Genomic DNA, 24,807 nt, shown 5'->3' with positions numbered 1-24,807 from the left:
ATAACTCTTATTTTGCGATTGTTTATAATAAACTATACCGCCATGTTTCCTGCCAACTGATACAGATTAACTATTGACCATACTTGTGTTTTTCCAAGTAGATACTCAAGTATGTATACAATAAAACCTTGGATTATGAGTAACTTGGTTTGTGAGTGTTTTGCAAAACAAGTGAACAATGAGCAAACATTTTTATTTGATAAATGAGCGATGTCTTGCAATATGAGCAGCATGATTTGTAAGTAACTTGCTTCACTTGCGAGCAACAGCAAGAGACAATGGAGGGGATTCGTCTGGGGAGGAAGAGGAGAAAAGAGCGGACGAATTCCTTGCTTCAAATGAGATTAGAAAGGTGTGTAAGAAGTGGGAAGGAGTACAAAATTTTGTTCAAATTCACCACCCTGATAAAGTTGTAGCAGTGCATGCAATAAATCTGTTTAACGACAACGCAATGTCACATTTCCACAAAATCCTCAAAACAAGGATAGGTTCTTAGTCAAAGCAAAAGATTCCAGTGAGTCAAGCTGTCAGAAGTGATTCCATGTGATAGTGAAAATTTTTTTTTAAAGTTCAAGAAGTTTACTAAGCTGTAAAACAGGTGACAGACAATCAAAAACAAAATTATAGTAAAGTAATTCGTGTTGCATTATTGTATTGAATTTTACCTTAAATTATACTATATTTTATATGAATAAAAAGCTGTGAAACAAATTAATATGAAGTTTTCATTGTTTTTATGGAGAAAGTCGATTTGATATGCGAGTGTTTTGGATTAAGAGTACGTTTTCGGAACGAATTATGCTCGTAATCCAAGGTTTTATTGTCTATGGGTAGCCAGGGAGTAATCGACACACTGTCAGTGACAAATAGTCCCACTGTCAGTAACAAGTTTGTGATTAGTGATAACTTGACCCACAGAAAGTGACAAGTAGCCCCATTGTCAATGAGAAGGTTAGGTAGGAATTTATTCTCGTACCTAGGGAAAGGACAGTTTGTTTTGTCTTTTTACTTTTTATATACTGGTAGTACATTTACAAGCAAAAGATCATTTAGCAATGATATGATTTCATTTGTCTTCAACATGGATTCTTTATAATCTCATTTATTTTGAGATGTTTAAGAAAGACACCAATGTAGGTTGGATACAGTGGAATCCGAGCTGTCACAGAAGAAACATATCTCATCTTCCTCTCTGGTGCCACAATACTGAACAGACACTGAAGAATTAAAATATCTCTCAGAAAGAAGTATAACTATATCTAAAAACTTTGGGCTGAGCAACTTATGCCTTCATAAGACCATGAGAACTATAGATGTAAGCTCTGATTGATGATAATGCTGGTGATAACATGTTGTTTGGTTTTCCAAGAAATCTCAACTGAAATTCATTAGTAACTTTGAAGATGTACACAAGAGACACCATTTTCATACATTTCCATTTACAGTGTATTAAAGAAACATGAAGGGTACATTTCTGTAACAATAAGATGGTTCCTAAAATATAAATTATGGAAAAAACACAGAAGTCCAAAAATATCATAATCTCGTGCAATGAACACACTTCACTCAGCCAAATACATGATCAATTCTTCGTTAAAAGATTTTCTTTTATTCTCAATTTTCTGTGTTGTTTAATTCGTTTAACTTAACACTTAAGTTTTTGTAAATATTGAAGTTTTCAAAGTGCCATATTCTTAATACATTACATTTCAAAGTGTGAAAACCACAATTACTCACGAGTGACATGCCATATAACTGTCATGTTTCATTCATGATGAGGACATACAGGATATATACATAATATGTACAAATATCTGGGGTAATATTACCGTCTTAATCCCAGTATTTTATAAGTCCATCCCAGCCTGCTGTAACAAGCTTACTGGGTTCATGTGGATGCCACAATACACCTATACATACACTATCATGAGCCTTCCATTTCTTGTACAGTTTTGTTGTTTTCCAATCCCAGATGTAACATTTACCATCTGCATCTCCTGACACCAAGTAACTGTAACAAAATGACAGTGTTATTCAGAAATACAAACAAGAAAATTAACAAAATGACAGTGTTATTCAGAAATACAAACAAGAAAATATATAGGCTGAAATTCAGTGTTTTATATGCTTCTATTCACACATATACATACATACATACATACATACATACATACATACATACATACATACATACATACATACAGGTTTTTAATACTTCCTTTATAGATTTAACTTTTAATCTTATAGAAGATGGAAACAAGAAGGGACTACACTACTCCATCGATTTAGTAGAATGCGTTTTAGTCTAAAGAAAGCAGAAAATAGTACAATGTGATTTGTTGTTGTGACGAGAATCCAAGCCCCGCATATCGGTAAGGCAGTGTCTCACAGAGACTTTCAAATCTGAGTATTTCTGACAAAGTAAATATTATTCAACGCTTTGAAAACTGCACAAATGTTAAGGATATTATTTTCATTTTCTTATTTATTTAATCCTTTGTTTATTGATTTATTTCTTTATTTATTTTTTCATTCATTAATTCGTTCATACATTCATTCACTCCATTCATTCATTCCTTCCTTCACAACTTCACTCACTCGCTCACTCACTCACCCACTCACTCACTCATTTCTTCCTTTTCTACTTTACTTATTTGTTTATTTATTTATTCAATGATACATTCATTCATCCATCCATCCATCCATTTATTATTGTATTTTCTTGAGATATATATATATATATATATATATGCTTTAGCAAAGAAGGGCAGCACTGCTACTTACAGACCTGTTACTAAATCTACATATTACTCTGTGAAAAGATTTATTAAATCTACATACTTAGACTTCAACAAACAAAATTTGATAACACAATCCCATGGGAAAAAATGGAACTCTCTGCATCAAAATCCACAGTTAATTCCCGATTTACCACGAAAATCCTGCATTTAGATTGGCAACAGGCCATGATTGTTTGGCCAAACACCTGCATAGAATTGGAATATATCAGTCCTCTAACTGTCCATTGTGCAACTCAAACCAAGAAATGGATTCGGAACACCTCAAAATCTGTGCTTCAGCAGCTGGTCATGATAATATCTTTGAAAAATATTGGAGTGCAAGAGGTCAAATGACTTTATTGTCAAACGCCTGGCATTAGAAAACAACAACAACATATATTTTTTTTCTAGGAAATAAAATTAATTTGTATTAATATGTATCATATTTGTTTTTTATAATGAATTAACAATTCTTAAATACCCACTCCCATATGATCGACTTTTTACTATCCATAATATTCCTTGACTTTCTTGTTCTACCTCAGTGGCATTCAATCTTTTTTTTGTAAGCGTACTCCCAAACTGCATTGCAATTATATAAGAAATAACAAAAGACTATGACTAATGTTGTACTAAAAATAAATTATTATTATTATTCTATCTATCTATCTATCTATCTATGGTTCTTCGGCCCATTTTCGGGTCATGACCTCCCCAATTCTTCCTCTCCATTCTTCTCTATCCCTTGCTGCCACCTTCCAGTTCCGCAATCGCAGCAAACTGGTAGTATCTTCTTGAACCATATCCTCCCATCTATTCTGTGGTCTTCCAACAGATCTTTTTCCTCCATATTGCCCTTCTAAAGTTCTCCTTGGTATCCTTCCCTTCTCCATCCTAATTATATGTCCTGCCCATTGCAGTCTCCTGATTCGTATGAAAGTTGACAAAGCTATATCATTGTATAAGGTGTATAATTCATTATTATATCGGATTCTCCATTTTCCTTCCCTTACCACTGGTCCAAATATCCTCCTTAACACCTTTCTTTCGAAGTTGTCAACTGCATTCTGTGATTTTTTTTGCGAAAGTCCAATTTTCACTTCCATATATATCATCATCATCATCATCATCATCATCATCATCATCATCATCATCATCATCATCATCATCATCATCATCATCATCATCATCATCATCATCATCATCATCATCATCATCATCATCATCATCATCATCATCATCATCATCATCATCATCATCATCATCATCATCATCATCATCATCATCATCATCATCATCATCATCATCATCATCATCATCATCATCATCATCATCATCATCATCATCATCATCATCATCATCATCATCATCATCATCATCATCATCATCATCATCATCATCATCATCATCATCATCATCATCATCATCATCATCATCATCATCATCATCATCATCATCATCATCATCATCATCATCATCATCATCATCATCATCATCATCATCATCATCATCATCATCATCATCATCATCATCATCATCATCATCATCATCATCATCATCATCATCATCATCATCATCATCATCATCATCATCATCATCATCATCATCATCATCATCATCATCATCATCATCATCATCATCATCATCATCATCATCATCATCATCATCATCATCATCATCATCATCATCATCATCATCATCATCATCATCATCATCATCATCATCATCATCATCATCATCATCATCATCATCATCATCATCATCATCATCATCATCATCATCATCATCATCATCATCATCATCATCATCATCATCATCATCATCATCATCATCATCATCATCATCATCATCATCATCATCATCATCATCATCATCATCATCATCATCATCATCATCATCATCTGAAGTCTGACTAGTGTAATATGTAGCTAGTCGGCAATGTATACAATGGAGGGGGAAAGGAACTGACCACCCTACCCCACTATCTCCGGGCCTAGTTGCCTCATAAGTGGTGCCTTCTTGGTATCACTTGTCAGGTTCAAACCTGTCTTCGGGCAGTTGATTAAACAACAACAATTATTATTATTATTATTATTATTATTATTATTATTATTATTATACAGTATTATGTAACCAAGCTCAGAATAGGACTGGTGAGTTTTGGGAACCACAACCCTCGTCCCTCATACACTTGCATTCCAGCCATCAGCCACCTCGCTCACTCAATGATGTCTTATTACTCCGCTAGAAGGCTGACACTGGACTTCAATTTCAGAATCGTTACTTTTCATATTTATAATCATTTCTTTCCTTTTTTCCTCTCACCTTGTGACAGAGAAAACAAATGTGCGCCTTTTTTAGTTCTCTGTAAACAGTTCGACACAACAGCACGGCATTTTTTCGCACTTATATTACATTCGTTCCCTATGCAACTGTATACTGCATAGCGCACACTTGAATAAGAATGGCCGATTTGCTGGCGCAAAGGATTGCGATACTCTGGATATTCACAGATTCTGGTACAAAACAGGTCAGTCATCCATCTAGTAGAGTAATAAGATATTATTGCGCTCGCTATAGTAGCGCCGCCAGTGCATCCTATTCCAAGCTTGGTTAAGTAATAGTTATGTTGTTGTTGTTGTTATTATCTAATGCCGGGCTTTGGCAACGAAGCCATTAGCAAGTAATTAGCTAATTAACCTAATGGCAAATCCTTCAGATAAGTAATAGTTATTGATGCAATAATAATAGTAATGATTTACGTAAAATGGTATTCAAGCAAGGAAAAAAAAAAGTTGATATTGCAACAGAAACTATAATATAATGCAATAATTATCAACAAGTATAATAAAATAAATATGTCAGCATTTTTACATACATAATCAGTGAGATGCGTATGCCTTGAAATAACTCCATGTACCCCTGGGGGTATGTGTACGATAGTTTTAATACCACTGCTCTACCAAAAGATGATACTTGCCGATTGCAAAGGACTTGCTCCGTGTATTATATATAAGTAGGTGAACAACGACTTTCTACTAAATCAATGGAGCAGTGTATATGTAGTGAAAATATAACTGTCTTGTGTACTTCTTCATAATCAATTCTTGTAAGAAAAATATTAAAAATTACATGAACTATCGTAATGGTGACTTACCTCATGTCAGGAGAAAAGTCAAGTGTGCACGCATAACCTGCTACCATATGACCACTGAAAGTTTTTTTGCGATTCATCTTAAAACGATTCAAAGCTGAAAATATTACGATCTTGTTGTCCATACTCTGACATGCCAACCACTTCTGGTTTGGTGATGGTGTAACTGCAGGCATTGAATGCATTGTAGGATCAGCAATGTATTTCATATCCACTGGAATGTCCCTTGAAACAGAGAAGTTACGTTCATACATAAAAAATTTCATTCTAAAATTAGTGTATATCATAAGTTCTCTAATATTTAAGCTACAATACTATTCATATCAACATTGAAACATGAACATACATAAAAAATGTTCACATTAAATCTTTAATGTTACTTTTTTTTTAATTCACAGACATGTGAATTTGTAAAGTGTGTTGCACAGACTTATTCAAACGCAAAATGAATCAACTTTACATGATCATAACTTAGAAAAAAACATTTAAGTCGTTAAAAATTTGTGATTGGAAGATGACCTGTACAGACAGAGTAAGTTTGCATTTTAATGTCAACTCAGCCACACGAGCTTTTCTAGTTTAGAAAGCTAATAACAAAAAAATATATATATGTATATATATAAATTAATAAATAAATAGGCTAATGTAGTTAATATTTCATAACAATTTGATAGTAAAAATATTGAAGTACAAATGAACATAAGATACTCACTCTAAACTAAAGGAACTATTCAGAATGGATTATAAGATGATGGGAAGTCTTAAGTTCTTGGGTTCTTGCAGTGTCATCTATGGCGAAGCTCTTAAGAGGCTTTTGAGGCGTAGCCTACCCAAAAAATTTGAGTTATTATACCTAGTAACAGCAGGCCTACAACTTCGTAATAATAATGTATTGTAACACTTGGTTTCACTCTGATCCTTGCATATATTAAGTTCACTGTTGGAAGTCATTCCAGGATGGAGAGTTCTGTGCCAGGCTTGTGGCAGAAGCCTCTGCTACGCCTTCCATATATTAAGTTCACTGATGGCAATCATTCCAGGATGGAGAGTTCTGTGCCAGGCTTGTGGCAGAAACCTCTGCTACGCCTTCCATATATTAAGTTCACTGATGGCAATCATTCCAGGATGGAGAGTTCTGTGCCAGGCTTGTGGCAGAAGCCTCTACTACGCCTTTCATATATTAAGTTCACTGTTGGCAATCATTCCAGGATGGAGTTCTGTGTCAGGCTTGTGGCAGAAGCCTCTGCTACGACGACGATCTTGACTTGCAAGCATGAGGGGGTATCAATTTGCTACAGCTCAGTGTGAAATGCAGCTAACCTCTTGCTCTCTGTCACAATAATATGTTGTGCTATATCGGTGGTGTTCTGTGAATGTGCTTCATTGTTGGGTGTTAGTTTAATCAAAAAGTGCATACGTGTGTATGTGTGTGTGTGTGTGTGTGAGTGTTACATATTAATTTTGTGTAAAATGACGCATACTGAGAGAACATTGAGGTCATTATTTGTAGAATTAAAACAGAAACTGTTTTCAAGTTGGACATATGAAACAAAATGTGCTTACAAAGATAGGAGATCAACAATACATTTACATATGAAGAGTCCACTGCAAGAATGATGGATGTCACTTTCTTGTCGAAAATGAACCAAGACTGTCAATGCATAGCTTAAGACATATAGAATGTACATAGAGAGTTATATGGCATTAACACTGATAGTCATTGTCCAGTAATGATCGGAAAATCACAGTTAAGCTTTGAGAACTAAGCATTTCAAACTTTCAATTGCTTCTCCTGAAAAATGTATTCCAAATGACATCCACCATTCTTGCAGGGACTCTTCATATTAAAATAGTGGATGAAGGAAAGCAAAATATAAATTATCAATTTTCATGATATAAGAAATATCCTTGGCTAACAAGGAGCTCTGAGACAAATAAGTTATATTGTCATACCTGTATTCTGCTTAAGAATAAAAATGAGTGGTCATCTTCTTGTGAGATCTGTGTCACAAAAAATTTTGATAAAAAAGCCGAGAAATATCTGCTGTATAAAAAGATATAAGGTAAGCAGATTTTTTCAGCCTACCCAGTATTTACACCTTAGTTTCCCACTGAGTGTCATAAATATAAATATAAACTTAAACTGTCATATGTAACTTTTCGTTCTGCAAAGGAATTTTACAATGTTGCATTTGTTCGGATCAAATTTCTGCATATTTGAAGGACAAAGCTAAAATTCTTTCAATGAACTGACTGAGCATATTGGGAATTAAATCAATAGCTTTCCCAAAACATGCTATTAAATGTTTCATATAAAACAATTTTTTTTTTCTAAAAGGAAGCAAAATGAGCAAAATTGTATTAAACTTTTTTGTTTCAAATATCTCAAAGAATAACCCCCTGAAATTAATGACATTACTTACGGTTCACTCTATATATACCATAGTGAAGAGGAGAAGGGCAAGGAAGGATGTCATAAGACAACAATGAAAGATTAAGAGAACCTACTGCACATCTGATTTTTCACCATAAATCTCATAGAATTTAGAAGGGATTGAGCAATGACAAATTAGACAGTAAGTCATCAACTGAATAAGTTAAAGATAGGGATAAATCGTAAAACAGCGAACACCAGTAGGGAAACTTATCCCCACCCTCGCCGCTCGGCACCTCGCTCGCCTGCTCTCTCTCTCTACTATCTGCCCCGCTTTGGTGGATCACTGCCTACCGCCTCGCACATATTTCATATTTTACAACACAACACAACACAATACAATCAAATTAATGTGCATTAGACAACAAGACTATCCAACGACACACATTGCATTTCTGCAATACGTTACGGCAGTTCCCTTGAACATAAATAGATTCATTTTCCCTTCTACCACCAACCCGCCTCTGTAGCCGAAAGGTCTAAAGCGTGACCAAAAAGCGTGCGTGCGTTTCGTTAGGGAGCTCGATGGATTGAATACTGCCCTCCGCAAAGTCATAAGAAAAAAAAAAAAGAGAGAGACATGAAGCAGAGAGAAGAGACAGATGCCACATTCACTCTTTTTGTTCCACTTTCCTCCAACCCAGCCTAAACCCCTATTTCCACTCTTTCTCGCTAGTGTCTGGTGAGCTTGTAGGGGAAAAGTGGAAAGGGGTCGTGGGCGGAGCTTAGCGTTTACTGTTTTACGATTTGCCCAAATATAGGTTATGAAGCCTTTGTTACTTAATATGTTTCAAAATACATTTTGAGAACGACTCTTTCACATTCAAGAGTTCATCATCAGGTGCCACAAATTTTCTTTTTTCATAACCGATTCTAATTGTGTGAAATGCAAACATAATACTACACTTAAATTCAAATATGGTAGGAACTGTCGTCTTTAAGACGATTAGTAGTGTTTCTCATGACATCTTACTGCAAGTGCTTCAGTTCACATTCCATTTAGGTTTCTTTTACTTAGCTGGCATATAATTATTTACAATGGTGAGAAGAATCAGGGTAGTGTAAGAGCTTGTAAGTAACAATGACACATTAAGAAGATAGAAGAATAGAGAAAATGGAAATACTTAGAGAAAACCTATTCCATGGGTAATTTTTTCACCATAAATTTCATAGAATTTAGCAGGAATTAAACCACGACCAATCTGGCAAGAAATCATCGCTGAGCAAGTTGGAGAGCACCACAAAACGTTTTTGAGAAAAACTCTTAATACATTCTAACCAAAAAATTATTGCTTTGCACAACTTACCACTCCCACACTCGTAGACTCTTATCATCAGATGTTGTCACAAATCTCCTATTTTCATCAACAAATGTGATTGTGTTAACTGCTCCAAGATGTCGATCATATTCTTGGACAATTTCCCCTGATCGTACATCCCACTGGAAATAAATTTAACAGGTATAAAATAAATGTTAAAAAGACATAAAATAAATACTGTAATTAGTGAAAAAGAATCGATTTAAAATCTCTTCATGGTAACTTACACAAATGATCTTCTTATCTGATGTTCCAGCAACAAATAGATGCTGTTTGTCTTCGTCAGGATGAAACTTGGCACAGTACGGAATTTTTCGGCTTGTAAACCGGGATACACATTCACCAGTTTCTGTATCCCATAACTTGATGTATCTGTCATATGCTGTAACAGAGTAAAGTTTCTTCCATTAAAGTCTATTATATTGAATTACGAGGACTCACAATGTGCATGCTAAACAAAAGAGGCAAATGCACGAACATGCAAAAAATAGAAAGAATATAATCCTACGTTTTTCATACACTTCATAAATTGAAAGGCATGTCATAATTTCAGGCATTTTATAATATAAAAAGTTAACCTAATAATTAAGGGCATATGAAGACTAAGTGGGGAAAAATGCTTCATGTCCACTTTCAGTGCAAAAGGAGCTGATGTTGCCATTTAGTAGCTTAGCATGAACACTATTAGATGCCTAAAGCAACAAACCGAAAAAAGACGGAAATCGTACAAAAACCTACTTTGAAAATTGGCAGGCAAGGGAAAGAAAGAATGCTTCATATCCACACAATATCGGGGATTATCTCAACACCATAGACATGTGACAGGAAGCGTTCTTCCCACTTTGTCTTCAAATGGTAAATTATTGCACAAGCAAACTTAATTTTCTCTAATACTGTATATTTTCCTACAAAACAGTAATTTCCTTTCTCCCTTTTGTATTTCTCAATGACAGATCATTATCTCTGTTCTTTCCAAATTGCAATTAAGTTCTAAATTAATCATAGTGAGATTTTTGGTATTTTTCTCCATATCAATAAAACTATAGACATAAAATATTTCGGAACTATGTATTAGTTTCAACATTATGAAAGGCAGAGAAAGGAAAATCTATAAACCGGATGCTGGAGAAAAGCTCTCGGTAATGGATCTAATGATAGGTTTCTCTTTCCCTGAAAATGAAGATCATATGAAGACCTAACATTCTAAATGTGCTAAGTGCCAAAAATAACTTTCTGAGATAAGTATTGATAAAAAAAACACACTGTGCAATGCATGTTGAGATACCTACAACACCATCTTTTGGCGCATGAATGAAACACTTACAGTTGAGCTTATGACAAAAACAATTTTGTATGATATTCTCATATGGATGTTCTTCTTCCGTTAGATTGAATAAAATGAAATTTGAAAAACTGGCACTTAGCACATTTAGAATGAGAGATATACACGCACGCACACAGTAAAACCTAGTTTTAACATTCCCGTTTTTAAGAAATGATTTCAAAGTGCCAGCAGAACTACTATACTTACTTACTTACTTACTGGCTTTTAAGGAACCCAGAGGTTCATTGTCGCCCTCACATAAGCCTTCCATTGGTCCCTATCTTGAGCAAGATTAATCCAGTCTCTACCATCATATCCCACCTCCTTCAAATCCATTTTAATATTATTTTCCCATCCACATCTCGGCCTCCCCAAAGGTCTTTTTCCCTCTGGTCTCCCAACTAACACTCTATATGCATTTCTGGATTCGCCCATACGTGCTACATGCCCTGCCCATCTCAAACATCTGGATTTAATGTTCCTAATTATGTCAGGTGAAGAATACAATGCGTGCAGTTCTGCATTGTGCAACTTTCTCCATTCTCCTGTAACTTCATCCCTCTTAACCCCAAATATTTTCCTAAGAACGTTATTCCCAAACAACCTTAATCTCTGTTCCTCTCTCAAAGTGAGAGTCCAAGTTTCACAACCATACAGAACAACCGGTAATATAACTGTTTTATAAATTCTAACTTTCAGATTTTTTGACAGCAGACTAGATGATAAAAGCTTCTCAACCGAATAATAACAGGCATTTCCCATATTTATTGTGCGTTTAATTTCCTCCCGAGTGTCATTTATATTTGTTACTGTTGCTCCAAGATATTTGAATTTTTCCATCTCTTGGAAGGATAAATCTCCAATTTTTATAGTTCCATTTCATACAATATTCTGGTCATGAGACATAATCATATACTTAGTCTTTTCGGGATTTATTTCCAACCCTATCGTTTTAGCAGAACTACTATACAAACAATATAATTGGTTCCTGCTTTTAAGGAATACTTCTGAACGATTTGCAAATACACGACCTGTTCTAATGAAATTTCGAACCTATTCCAAAAGTTTGTGATCAATTTTTGTACAAGATAGGGCCACACCATTATGTCACTAGCAGCAGTACATTGCAATCGGTAGTATAGATAAATAACTCAGTTGAAAGTAAGCTTGTAGAATTGTTATTGTGAGTTTACATAAGAAAATCGAAAATTTATTACAATATATTACCATATGTTACTATGATTTTGTCAAAATATCATTTTATGTATTCTCAAAATTTTATTGTTAATGTGTGTTTACTAATAGTAAATTTAAAGGGTATGAAAAATATGTACATATAATACAGTTAAATGATTCAAGGATGTTTTAATTTCTATTCTCGCCATTCCTTGCTTATATTAAGTGAAAATCTTTTAAGAATACCATTATTGAAAAAAAAAAAAAATAGTAATTTGTCTGCCAGAGATTCGTTAAAAGGGGTTCTACTGTAACTATGAACGGATATTTCTTATCAATGGCATGGTGTAGCAACCGAACAACTTGCAAAATACAGTATTAAACATAAAGAAAGTCTTGTATCATACTCTTCAATTACAATAGTTGTTCAATATTATTTCAGTAATTATTCAAACATGAATGAAACTTAAATTATCTATTAAAAAAACACCTTATAGTATAATTTTACCTGCAGAAAGAAACTGCGTCCCTGCATTATTAAAACAGACATCTCTTACAGCTTGCCGATGACCATAGTAAGTTCTAATGCAGCGACGCTCATTATAAACTTCCCACAACTGAAAAAAAAATTGAAATTACGAAATTACAGAAACCACAATCACGCCATTTTTATAAATTCTAAATTATGAACGTAATTTCATTGATGTTTGCTGAAAAAAATAATGATTTATAGAAGTAGAAAAACTGTAAAATAATTTCAGATAAAATTTATGAAAAAATACATCTACAGGCATTATAATAAAGTTTTATAAACTTAATTTATTTCCAAGATGATGAACCAATTCATGTTTCGCTTAGAGAACTGACAATCTTCTGAGTATTAGGCTGATGGATGGATGGATGAAGAAGAGAAAGCAACACATAACGAATAGTCTCTTCGATCTAAAAATCATCCTCACCTTTTTATGGTTCAGAATGATAATTTAGTAGCCTTATATTAGGAAACTAGGGAGAAAATAACAAATATCAATATCCCAGATAGCACAGCCAAAGTAAACCAACCGGACTCAATCTTCTTTAAAGTTCACCTTAATATTACAGATGAAACTTTTGATGACGAACAATCAAAGGGATATAATATTTATTTTCTTTCCAAGTACAGAAATATTTAATCAGAAGAATTCTGTAATTTTATGCCCATCACAGATCTATATGTCTAATACTGGCTGCAAAAGGGTATCTGTCGGATACAGGGGGGAGAGCCATTAATCCTTCCCATTGAAGGCTTTAAGGAACCAACCTGGACAAATACCCAATGTCCCATCCCTACCTTCCCGTGGTGCAGCTGTTAGTAAGCATAATTTTACAAGCTGAACTAAAGGGAGGGGCTACTCATCAATTAGCACTGGTCAGCTTGATGAGTTAATGACTGAATTTGGTATAATTTTCCTCTATCCAATACCTAATTCCCTCTTTACTCTTTCCTATCCAGTCCTCTGACTGAACTCTTACTTTATTCGATCCCGACAGCATTAGAGCATTCGAGGCCTAGGGGTTCTTTTCACTTTCCTTCCTCCTCTTTCTACTTTTCTGTTCCTAGTGCTGACCTGCTATGGCACTAAAATCGTCCTCCAGTGGCTTAAGGAGGGAAAGCTGGTGATCAACAAGATCTCCCAGCTAGGTCCAATGGACCCGTCGACCAACAGCAGGTGTGGTCCTCCAGACATTCTGGGGGTTGTGTATGAATGAAGTAGCCACCAAAATGTTAAAATATGGTTTCACTTAAATCGGCTACAACTTGCCATTTAATTGCTCCAATATGAAAATGAGTACCATTAAGGTAAAATTATCCGGAGGTAAAATAGTCCCCCAATCGGATCTCCAGGCAGGGACTACTTCAATGGTACAGAATCAACTAAACATCTTACAATGGAATGCTGGCGGTATAACCTGTGCTTCAGTGGCTGGTCATGATAATATCTTTGAAGAATATTGGAGTGCAAGAGGTCAAATGACTTTATTGTCAAACGCCTGGCATTAGAAAACAACAACAACATGTCTAATACTAGACAAGAAGATGATCTGTCGAATATGGAGAAATCTTTGACACATTTTTCAGAAATATTTAAAAATATATTTTCATATTGGGAAGAACAGAAAGTTATGCACGTGGCTTTCATGCCTGTTGAACAATTAATATTTTAAGAAAATGTTCAAAGACCTTTGCATTGTCTGACTACAGTTCCCATATTCGGGTGCAGATTTGCTGATCAGTCTCCCAATGGTGCCCTCTAATATCTATAAATGGGAGCAATGTTAAAATTCTTTAATGATTTCTTTGTCACATTTCAATTAAAATTACAATCTCATTGTAAACCATAACAGTTAGATGCATTTTTAATATGGGCTCAAGCTCACGTTATCTATCATCTAAAATGCCTCGACAGAATTCAATCTGCTGATTTATCATAGGTGCAGATTGACTCATCAGCTCTTGACATAATGAAGTTCACACATCATATACAGTGGTTAAGAGATAAATTCTTTTAAGATATCACCCAAATCCTTTGCTCCATGATCTCCCTTAGCAACACTGAAATGCAATCGTTATATTGTCCCTTCAAGTACCGTAAAGTGGGGTGACTTTGAACTGTAATTTAGCCCCTTTCTAAATTAAATGCTGCACCCAATTGCGAAAAAACTGTTTAAGTTGTCAATAAATTAGTTCAGTTTTTTCGCAATAGGGTGCAGTATTTAATTTAGAAAGGAGCTAAATTACTGTTCAAAGTCACCTCGGCATTCAAAGTCACCCCACTTTACGGTACTATTGTCAGTAAGGCATCCACAATTGCTAGTGAAGTATTTGGACAAACTCTTGAATTAACATACGTATTATACTTACTATTTTTTTTTTACTTTTTTTTTTATTTTATTTAAATTTAAATATACAGAATAAAGAATATAATTACAAAACAAACAAGAGAAATAGAAATAAAATAATACAAGCAATATAAAAAGAAGATACAGTAGTATTAACAAAATTTGAGACCGTGCTCGTGCTCGGTCGCAGTTCAGATATAATATTAAAATAAATAATAATAATAATAATAATAATAATAATAATAGAAATAAATAAGTAAAATAAAATAGGAACTAAAATATAATTACAGCGGCAATGGAATTATATAATATAATATTAACACTAGAGAAGAATAATATCGCACGTGAAAAGTAGGACTAATATATATTTCAAAATTATAGAATACAAATATAATATAGGTTGATTAATTCATTCACATAGGCTATAAATTTATTTAATCAAATTGAAGATATTAACACGTTTCTAATTTTCTTGTTATATGTTAGTGGGTTACATGTTAGAAGTTCTGGGTGTAATTTAGTTAAAGCATTGTACAACCAAGGACCAAAATTAATGCTATGCTTTAGACCAGCAGATGTGAGACATTTAGGTTCTACTAATGTTGAATTAATATTTCGTCTTGTGTCATAATTGTGTGTCTGTAATACAAACTTATTACGATTTTTATGATAAAATTTTAACAGCGTATACTTATAAATTTGTTCAATATTAAATACATTAAATTCAGAATAAATTAATTTAGTTGGATAATCGAAACGTTTCTTCAAACAAATTTTAATTATTCGTTTTTGTAGTAAATTTAACGGACTAGGATTAATTTTTGTACATGCACTCCAAACAATTATACCATATTGAATGATAGACTGAATAATGGCCAAATAAACATTTCGTAGAACTCTAATAGGTAAGTAGCATCGAAGATAACGAATTTATAAATTGTTTTACGAAGCCTCTTACAAAGATAAGTAATGTGATGAGGTCATTTTAAATTCTGATCAATAATGATACCCAGATATTTGACATACGTGGCTTCTTTCAAAGGTGGACATTTACAACTTTTGGGATCTAAACAATTTTCACTGTGTATTATTAGTCTATATTTATCGCTAAATTTTAAATTTTGAATACTGGCAGCTGTTAACGAAAAAGGAACTAAAGTTGATTTAGATATATTTAAAGAAAGGAAGTTGGAATTAAGCCATTTTTTAACAATGTTAGCATCTATATTAGCATTTCTATATGCTTCTTGCCAAGAAAAACCACTGAAAATAACTACTGTATCATCCGCATATGAATATATAAATCCATTAAATTTTTCTAAATTCATATTTAGCAGATCATTAACATATATTAGAAATAAAATAGGTCCCAAAATTGTTCCTTGCGGTACACCTATATCAATATATTTGTATTCGCTAAATTGATCTTCAATTTTGGTTATTTGCCTTCTGTTACTAAAATATGATTGGAATAATTTTAAAACTATACCTCTAACTCCAATAGTATGTAGTTTGTCCAAAAGTAAATTATGATTGATAGTGTCAAAAGCTTTCCGTAGATCCAAAAAAATACCCAAACATTTGTTTCCGATATCTAGTTCATTGATAATTTTTCCAGTAACATTAATAAGAGCATCATCAGTAGAAATATTATTGCGGAAACCAAACTGATTTTTAGAGAGGATTTTATGTTTTTCTAAATAATTTATTAATCTATACTTTAAACATTTTTCAAGCAATTTGGAAAATGTTGGAAGTAAAGATATAGGTCATGTAAAATATCACTTCTTTAAAAGGTAAGTATCCAATAATGAAATATGCTACTTTGAAACTAAATATCTTAACAAATAAAAATAATTTCTTCCATATTAGGTAATATAGTCTGTCAAGTTAGCTCTGTGGTAGCACATCTGCCTCCAGACTAGTTGGCCTGGGTTCGATTCCTGGTGGGGTTACAGATTTTCGTGTAAAATTTCTTATCACTAGATTGTGCACCAGTATGCCTGGGTTAAATCCCAAATCTCTCCGCAATGCATATGAAGAGATGGCATATGTCACTGTTGATAGTGTTGTCCGTCAGACCGAGACATTAAGCCAGGCAGTCCCCTTAGTGCTATTCAACAGAAGTAGCTTACGTGCTGACTAGTTTTTCCCTTCTCCCTTCCTCATCTTCATCATCCTCACCCATTCCCTACACTACACTTATACAAACACTTACACATAAACTCACTCTAGTACACGACATAACTCTCCACAGATACACATCTTGCACAGCATGGCCTGCCGAAGTGGTGTGCAACTTGAAAAATGGGTCACAGTCCTACCATCAATCCGCAATATGCGGAACCCGAATCACGTAAGTGAAGTGGGTAGGTATTGAACACATACACATTGTAGATAATGTGTATCAATCCAAGTTTTACAGATCTTTGTGAATAACATAACAGTAATTGATTAATAATAACACCAACCGGCATTTATAGTAACTATACTGTATACCTAAAATAAGTGTAACTACTACTAGTAATATTTAAACTATGTTAAAATTTGTTACCTTAACTCTGCAGTCCATACTGCAGGACAATAGAAGATGTGCAGTCTTTGGAAACCACCGTATGGTGGAAATACCCTTGGTATGACCTTGCCATGTATGTATTTGTGTTTTAGGAAGGAAACACCGCTCTGGTGGAGAATCAGACCTTAGATTTACACCCACATCTTGTGGTGCATGCAGGAATGAACGACCTTGGTAATCCACAGCATCTTTGACTAGAAAAGAATGTAATACATCAATAAAATGTAAATAAAAATGTAACAAATTATTAACTTTCACTATGCTGATCAGGAGCATGACACGAGGTATAAAAACAATAAATATAAAAAGGGTTTTGGAATTAAAGGAACAGACTCATACATAAATCCAGAAAAAGCAAAACATCTTGTTATAATATGCCATCCATATGGTGTTAGTAACAATATCTATTGCAACATTACAATTTGAAAATGTTAATAAGTTAAACTACCATCTTACACTACTGATCTCAAATAATGATATAAAAGTTGGAATTGACGCAAGAATCCAAAAGGTCAATAGTTATTACTCTTTTACTAAAATTTTCAAAAGTAAATTAGTTTCTCGTAAATCTAAACCAGACGTTTATAAATAATTAATAATGCCAGTTTTAAGATATGGATATGAGACATGGTCACTTATAAAACAGGATGATTAGGCAATAGCAAAAGCAATCAATGCTATACTGTACGTAATATTGTAAAGATTATAGTTAAACTGCTTTAACTACATAGTCTCTAATCTAAATAGCTCTGAGAAAAACGAAAGAGAAAGAAAGAACAATTATAATTTATTCTATACAAGGTGAAGGTTTTTCATTATTGTTAAACAAAAGTAAATAATCGTTACTTTTTGGAATGCAAACTATGCATTTCCTTCACAGGGAGTAATGCAGTCACCATTAGCAATGAAAGAAGTGTCAAAATCGCAACTCTTCTGATGTTAGAAAAGAGAGATGCAATGGCAATAGATAAGAAAATACTACAGTGTATTCTAAATGATCTAACAAATATTTTGCATTGGCAGTAGACAATGTACGAATTAATTTCAGAAAGTGATCCGAAAGTACAAGGTCAAAGGTAACAATTTATAATGTACCAGGGAAATAACAATGCTTTCAACTATGGCTTTGTTAAAATATGTTGAAAAATAGACCCATTATGCCATCTTAAGAACAGATAGAAATTTATGTTAAGTTACGACAGGTATAAGAATCAACTTACTATGTAACACAGTCTTCTCTTCCAGTGGCTTATCATCCACTTGTTTACCTCTTTTCTGTCGTTTTGCAAGAATTTCTTCCAACTCAACAGCTTCTTCCTAAAAATATAAAATTTTCATATTTTATGAACTGTGCGTTAATTAATTTGTGTGTATAACTGTTATCAGATTTATCTGCCAGAGTTTCGAAACCAAGAGATTAATGAGATCAATAGTGTATACTATAATTCTCCATGTCTTGTCATCATCATCATCATCATCATCAACACTTTCCACCACGCTTTAAGTATATTATATACTTCAAAACTAAACATCCATTACACATTAAATGCATGAAAATGTGAAAGATCCTTTCCAATATTGAACCTCTTCATTTATTGTTTTCTCACATAGCGATTACAGGGTGGAAGTGAAATAATCACGCAAATTGAAGGGAACAATAGAGCACACTGAAATGAATAAAAAACGTAAAATATGTTTTGTGAATAAATGTGGGGTTAATTAGAAAATTAAGTTGCAAGTTTTAGAGTCAGGCAACACCGCCGCTAACCTCTTTACCCCTGATTACGATGACTTGGTATTACACTGCCATGCCGGTATCATGGCCAAGCTGAAAGATCGTGATAAATGTGTCTGGATTTCGCACATTACACCCCAGGTATTATTCTGCATAATCTGCATAAAGTCTTAGAGGTACATGAGAAATACATCTTGTTTCGTCGTAAATTAATAGCTTATCGAGGTATTCCGTGTTCGTAAATTTTGGCATTGCGATATTCAAGACACATTCACACTGAATATCAATAAATTAATAGCTTATCGAGGTATTCCGTGTTCGTAAATTTTGGCATTGCGATATTCAAGACACATTCACATTGAATATCAATAAATGGTATAACGACTGCCAAGATATTAACACACACTGTACTGGTTCTCCTCGTAATACATGTGCAAGAGGGAAACAAAGTCTGGCCTGTCACCCAATACAGTAAACTTCTCCCCCACTCCCTCTCTGACTGGAACGTTGAACCTAAATTCAAATGTGTGCGGTTTTTAAAAATCAAATTTACACGAAAACTGTCCAGTCTATTGAAATATGCCAAAAGAATAAATAATTCTTTATTAGATTTTCTATCGAAATGAACAAAAATCACGATCCTACTCGCAATAGTTATCAAATTAGAGGGTATTAAACATTTGGCAAAAAATATTTTTTCGTGAGAAAACTACAAACTTCCTACCAATACGGTATTAGACTTTTTGTTGTGATATATGACAAGACGATTTCACTCTAAAAATTTGCCTGATTATTTTATATCCATCCTGTATAATTTAAAAAAATAACCTTCTGGAAATTGAGAAATGTGCAATATAACACAATTACAATCAGAATTTACTTACGTCACTGGGTTTCATTACTCTCTTTTCATCAACATAGCCACCCCATGGACCTAAAAATCCTTCAATATCTGATGGGTTGTCATTTTTATTGCGTTTTCTTTTATCTGATGGTCGTTCTTTTGTGGATTCAAAAACTGTTTTACCATCAGCTTCTTTTGCAGCTTCTGTAGCTCCTACAAAATGTGTAGTTTCCACAGAAGTCTCGCCAACTGTAGGATCTAGAGCATAACCTGCAAAAAAATAAATTGTGAAACATACAGAATGAATTGTTGTTTTACATTTCCTCTTCAGTTAGCCTAATCTGCTTCAGTCTTTCTTGCAATTCTTGCAATACTGTTGTGCCATTTCAGAAATTTTCAGTTTCGTTACATGGTACTTACTGAATCAGTTCCCTATTATTTTCTTTGTATTTGATTTTCAAGCTCTCAAATATGCTGTAACGAGAAAGTGGTTGAAGTCTATGCTGACAACAAGAAAAGCCCTGGCATCTTAATATTACACCTATTGGTAATATCACACAAACCAGTTACTTATTATAGCTCCTGTGAAATAGGTTGAGATATACTCCACGTCAACAGAAAATGCATCGGAAGGTCAAATTCAGTCACTTCTGCCGGAGACCCACAACCCTTAAAACTTCGTGTGCTGCTATGAATGGAAGTGTTATTTCTACCCCAGCCCACGCACATCTTGAATCAATATAGGTCAAGCAGTGTCAAATGGTGGTGCTATATGCGTATAAGAAAAACATCACTCTTTTACAGATAGCTGTATTGAAAGCAGTAGTGTGTTAATTCTATAGTGTCATTGCTCCTTAAATTCCAGTCTACTGTGTTAATTGTTGTATTATTTTTCATTTTTATTTAGCTAATTTCGTTCATTGATTATTTTGGCATTATGGACAGTGAGGCCGGATCATCTGCTATATACAATACATACGTTAAAAAATGTCAAAGAGTGGGACAATCCGATTTGTGAAATCACAGGAAAAAGACCGTTTACAATATGTATTAATTTCTTAAAAATCCTATGGAACATTCCGAATTGAAATCCCTATGGTGTGTGTTCCAAGTCATCACCTGGTATGTTTCGAAAACATATAGCCTACTTCTTGTTTTTGAAGAATGACTGTTTTGTACTGGGAGTTAATATATTTTTTGAAAGCATAACTTATTAAACAAGTATGTTAAAAGAACAACTTTATTTTAAAGTAAACTAAACATTTTTCATACATACATCTAAATTTCACTGACTGAACATTCTAAGCATTTTCCAAACACAGTAATTTGTTCATAATTAAGAATATAAATCAAATGTAGCATCTGTAAAATACTGAAATCAACGTCTTATTTTTCATATCATCGGGATTCAGTTAATCTGGGAATTCATAAAAACACGATTCAGTTAATCGGGACTCTAGTGCAACAGAGCACGGAATACGTTACACTTTATTTTCAGTATCAACAGCATACCTTTGAACTAAATGATACATTAAAGATATACTAAATCCACTTAAACTTTTTTTTTTTAATTTTACACTTCACTGAAAATGGTACTTAACTCAGGAGAAGCTGCATATGCATTATAACATGAGAAAGTGCATGCGGTCAGACTGTGCTACTGAATATATGTTATTAAGCTCAACTTATTGACTTTTGCTTGCACATTTTGTCTCGTGATATTATTTTTATTTTATACATTACAAGATTTTTAATAATACAACTTTGGAACATTTTATTACATTTTCGCATTGTGCAAACAATGCTTTAATTAAGATAATGATGAAGTAGGAAAGTCATGTCATCACAATGTTGCCAGATTAGTGCAACGCATGCCTTACTGGGATACGGGGTATGCATTTTCATGTTGTAACATAAGAGAGCACCTGCGATCAAAAACACTGCGCTATAAGAAGAACAAGCATCTGTTCGAAATAGTGCACAACTTTGATTATTTCAGGTGCATAAATTGTCAATAAGACACTAATTAAGAATATCAAAGAGTTAGGAGTTCAGAGCTTTCCTTCCATTAAAGTAGTGCAGATTTAAAACAAAGTGTGGTCTTTTCCCCGCTATGCGCCCTCTCCTGGGTTAAATAACACTCACAATCGTTTGTGTATTTTATATCATCACAAACACTTCCCATAACTGTAGGCCTAGGTATAAAATATATTTGGGGTGTACCAGAATCCAGTTACACCCGGTATAAATTTAGTAGTTCCTCCCTCCCCTCCACAGCTCAACTTACATGAATAAGTACCAGGAAAACCACTGAGAGCAAGTGTTAAAATATACATCAGGCAATGCATAAGTTTGGATAAATTTGGAGACTAAAAAAGTTTTCGAAAGCATTTTAGGCCTATTTCTTAAAAACATTTCGCGAAATATGAATCGCACTTTTTAGAAAGGAACTAAGTCAAAATTCTCTACTTTTCAGGAGATCAAAAACTTATTTTCATGAATAAATAGGCCTACTAGTGTACCAGTGCCGTACTATAAACATCAATTTGATGTTAGTGATACAGGGAAAAGTTTGACTAAGTTCCTTTCTTTGCCAATCAACGCTTCTCGAAAGTATTGATCATTTAATCAGTAAAAACAAAAATTACAAATTTTGACTTAGTTCCTTTCTAAAAAGTGCGATTCAATTAGGCCTATAATACAAAATACAACCTACCATAACTATGAAACGTCCTACGTTGATTTTCAAACTGGAAATCACTTATATGCGCCTGCTCCACAAAACCTGACAACATGTTCTTATGTGCTCGCTGCTGTCTTGTCTGGAAAGGATTTTCTGGTCCAACTTCAGGTGCAAACAGTTCTTCAAATTTTGGATTATGCATCACTTCCTTTGTTGTTGCATCAATGTGTCGCAAAGTTTCTACTGCTCCCTGTACCAGAAGGAAAAAAAAAAGTCTCAATTTCTGCATAATATATATAATAATGCATAGTAATGCAATGATTACCTCCAGCTAACAAAATGTTGTTGAATTTACTATAGCAATTTTATAAAATACGATGGCCATTGCATCATATTCAATTTCTCATAAATGATTACCGTAATTACGAAGATATAATGATTGAATGTCCAATATTGGCACATCATAATTAATTCCCAAAGACACAAATAAAACACATTTTCCTGTTTCTTTAGGCGAGTTTGATGAGTTAAATGACGGGATGGCTAGGTGACATTAAGCCGAGGAATGTGACAAGGTTAGTAGGTTAGGTGAGGGAATTATTTAAGTGATATCCTGAAATGTGAAAATTATTTAAGTACGTTTTCTTTCCCGTGTGTACTGTGGGGGGGATACCAAAGTCTCAAGAGCAAACAGTTTGCTAGAAATATATAATGAAATAATTAGTAAATAGACAAGTAACAACTTCGTAACAAAAGCTCATTCCTGACACTACATCCTGCAGATATAAATACTACATGCTCAGAAGTCTGTCAAAATGTAGTTTTTTAATTCTGCCACTACGTAAAAAACTCCTCAAAATACAATATGGACTTACCGTAGGAACAACATTTGGAGCCAAACAAACTTGCATTTTATTTTGTAATGTAGTAATTGTTTTGCCAGGGCCTAATGGTTTTAAATGTGAGGTTATATCCTCCGTTTTACTTCCAGTATCCGAATCCTGATCATCGTCACTGCTACCATATTGCAGTAATTGCAACATTTTGACAACAGAACCTATTTCAAGTCTTTTTAACTATTTTTTGTACCTTACACTGTCGTTTACAAACAAATAACGCATACTTTGTACTTCAACACTTCAACCTTACGACCATCACAAAATTTCCCTGTCTCAACCAACGTCTCGACAGTAATTTCTGGTTGCCAATGTTATCATACTTGTATCCTGAGCAGTGTCGCCAACACACGCGAATTTTCCCATTTTGTGGGAACTTTTTAAATGAAATTTGGAAAATGGGAGAAAATACAAACAAATTTGAATTTTTTGAAGAAAATTTAATAGGAATAAAAGCATAAAATATATGATCACTGGAAAAGAACGCATAAGTTTATTACGTTTCTTGAAGGTAAATATTTAATTTGTGGACAAAATAAAAACTTACATTTTTATGGAGCATTCAAATCGGTTTGAATACGTTTACTGTACTGAATAGTAATAGTAATTTATTCACCATAAAGATTTTTACAAATCATGGCTTCGTCAATCTTATTCCTAGGTCTTAATCAAGTTTCCGATTATACTACAAGAATGTATTTATCAATTTGTAATTTGTAACATCTGCTGATACGATTTAAGAAGGATTACAACTAAGATAGTACAAAAATAATAAATACCTTACTTACTGGCTTTTAAGGAACCGGAGGTTCATTGCCGCCCTCACATAAGCCTGCCATCAGTCCCTAGCCTGTGCAAGATTAATCCAGTATCTATCATCATATCCCACCTCCATCAAATCCATTTTAATATTATCTTGCCATCTACGTCTCGGCCTCCCCAAAGGTCTTTTTCCCTCCGGCCTCCCAACTAAAACTCTATATGCATTTCTGGATTCCCCTATACGT

The 24,807-nt window shown here is 33.9% G+C and overlaps 1 protein-coding gene across 1 annotated transcript; it reads right to left on the bottom strand.

The window, feature by feature from the left end:
• Positions 1-1,339: 1,339 nt before the first annotated feature.
• LOC138716299 (pre-mRNA-processing factor 17) lies at positions 1,340-24,101 on the bottom strand. The gene is made up of 10 exons (XM_069849231.1): positions 23,780-24,101; positions 22,938-23,154; positions 20,262-20,491; positions 18,863-18,959; positions 17,622-17,836; positions 12,696-12,804; positions 9,915-10,069; positions 9,676-9,809; positions 5,938-6,159; positions 1,340-2,011 (listed from the first exon to the last, which is right to left on the bottom strand). The coding sequence occupies exons 1-10, from the start codon at positions 23,945-23,947 to the stop codon at positions 1,834-1,836; spliced, it is 1,725 nt and encodes a 574-aa protein (XP_069705332.1). The 5' UTR covers positions 23,948-24,101; the 3' UTR covers positions 1,340-1,833.
• Positions 24,102-24,807: the final 706 nt, after the last annotated feature.

This window comes from Periplaneta americana, chromosome 16 (genome assembly GCF_040183065.1).
Source record: "Periplaneta americana isolate PAMFEO1 chromosome 16, P.americana_PAMFEO1_priV1, whole genome shotgun sequence".
Lineage (NCBI taxonomy): Eukaryota > Metazoa > Arthropoda > Insecta > Blattodea > Blattidae > Periplaneta > Periplaneta americana.
Note: the sequence above shows the minus strand (reverse complement) of the source record. Positions and strands in the feature narration are given on the sequence as shown.

Coding starts and splice junctions, on each gene's coding strand:
- LOC138716299 (XM_069849231.1), bottom strand. CDS start 23,947: ATGTTGCAATTACTGCAATATGGTAGCAGTGACGATGATCAGGATTCG. Junction 23,155..23,779: donor CTCCAAATGTTGTTCCTACG/GTAAGTCCATAT, acceptor CTTCTGGTACAG/GGAGCAGTAGAAACTTTGCG. Junction 2,012..5,937: donor GACTTTTCTCCTGACATGAG/GTAAGTCACCAT, acceptor ATTTTGTTACAG/TTACTTGGTGTCAGGAGATG.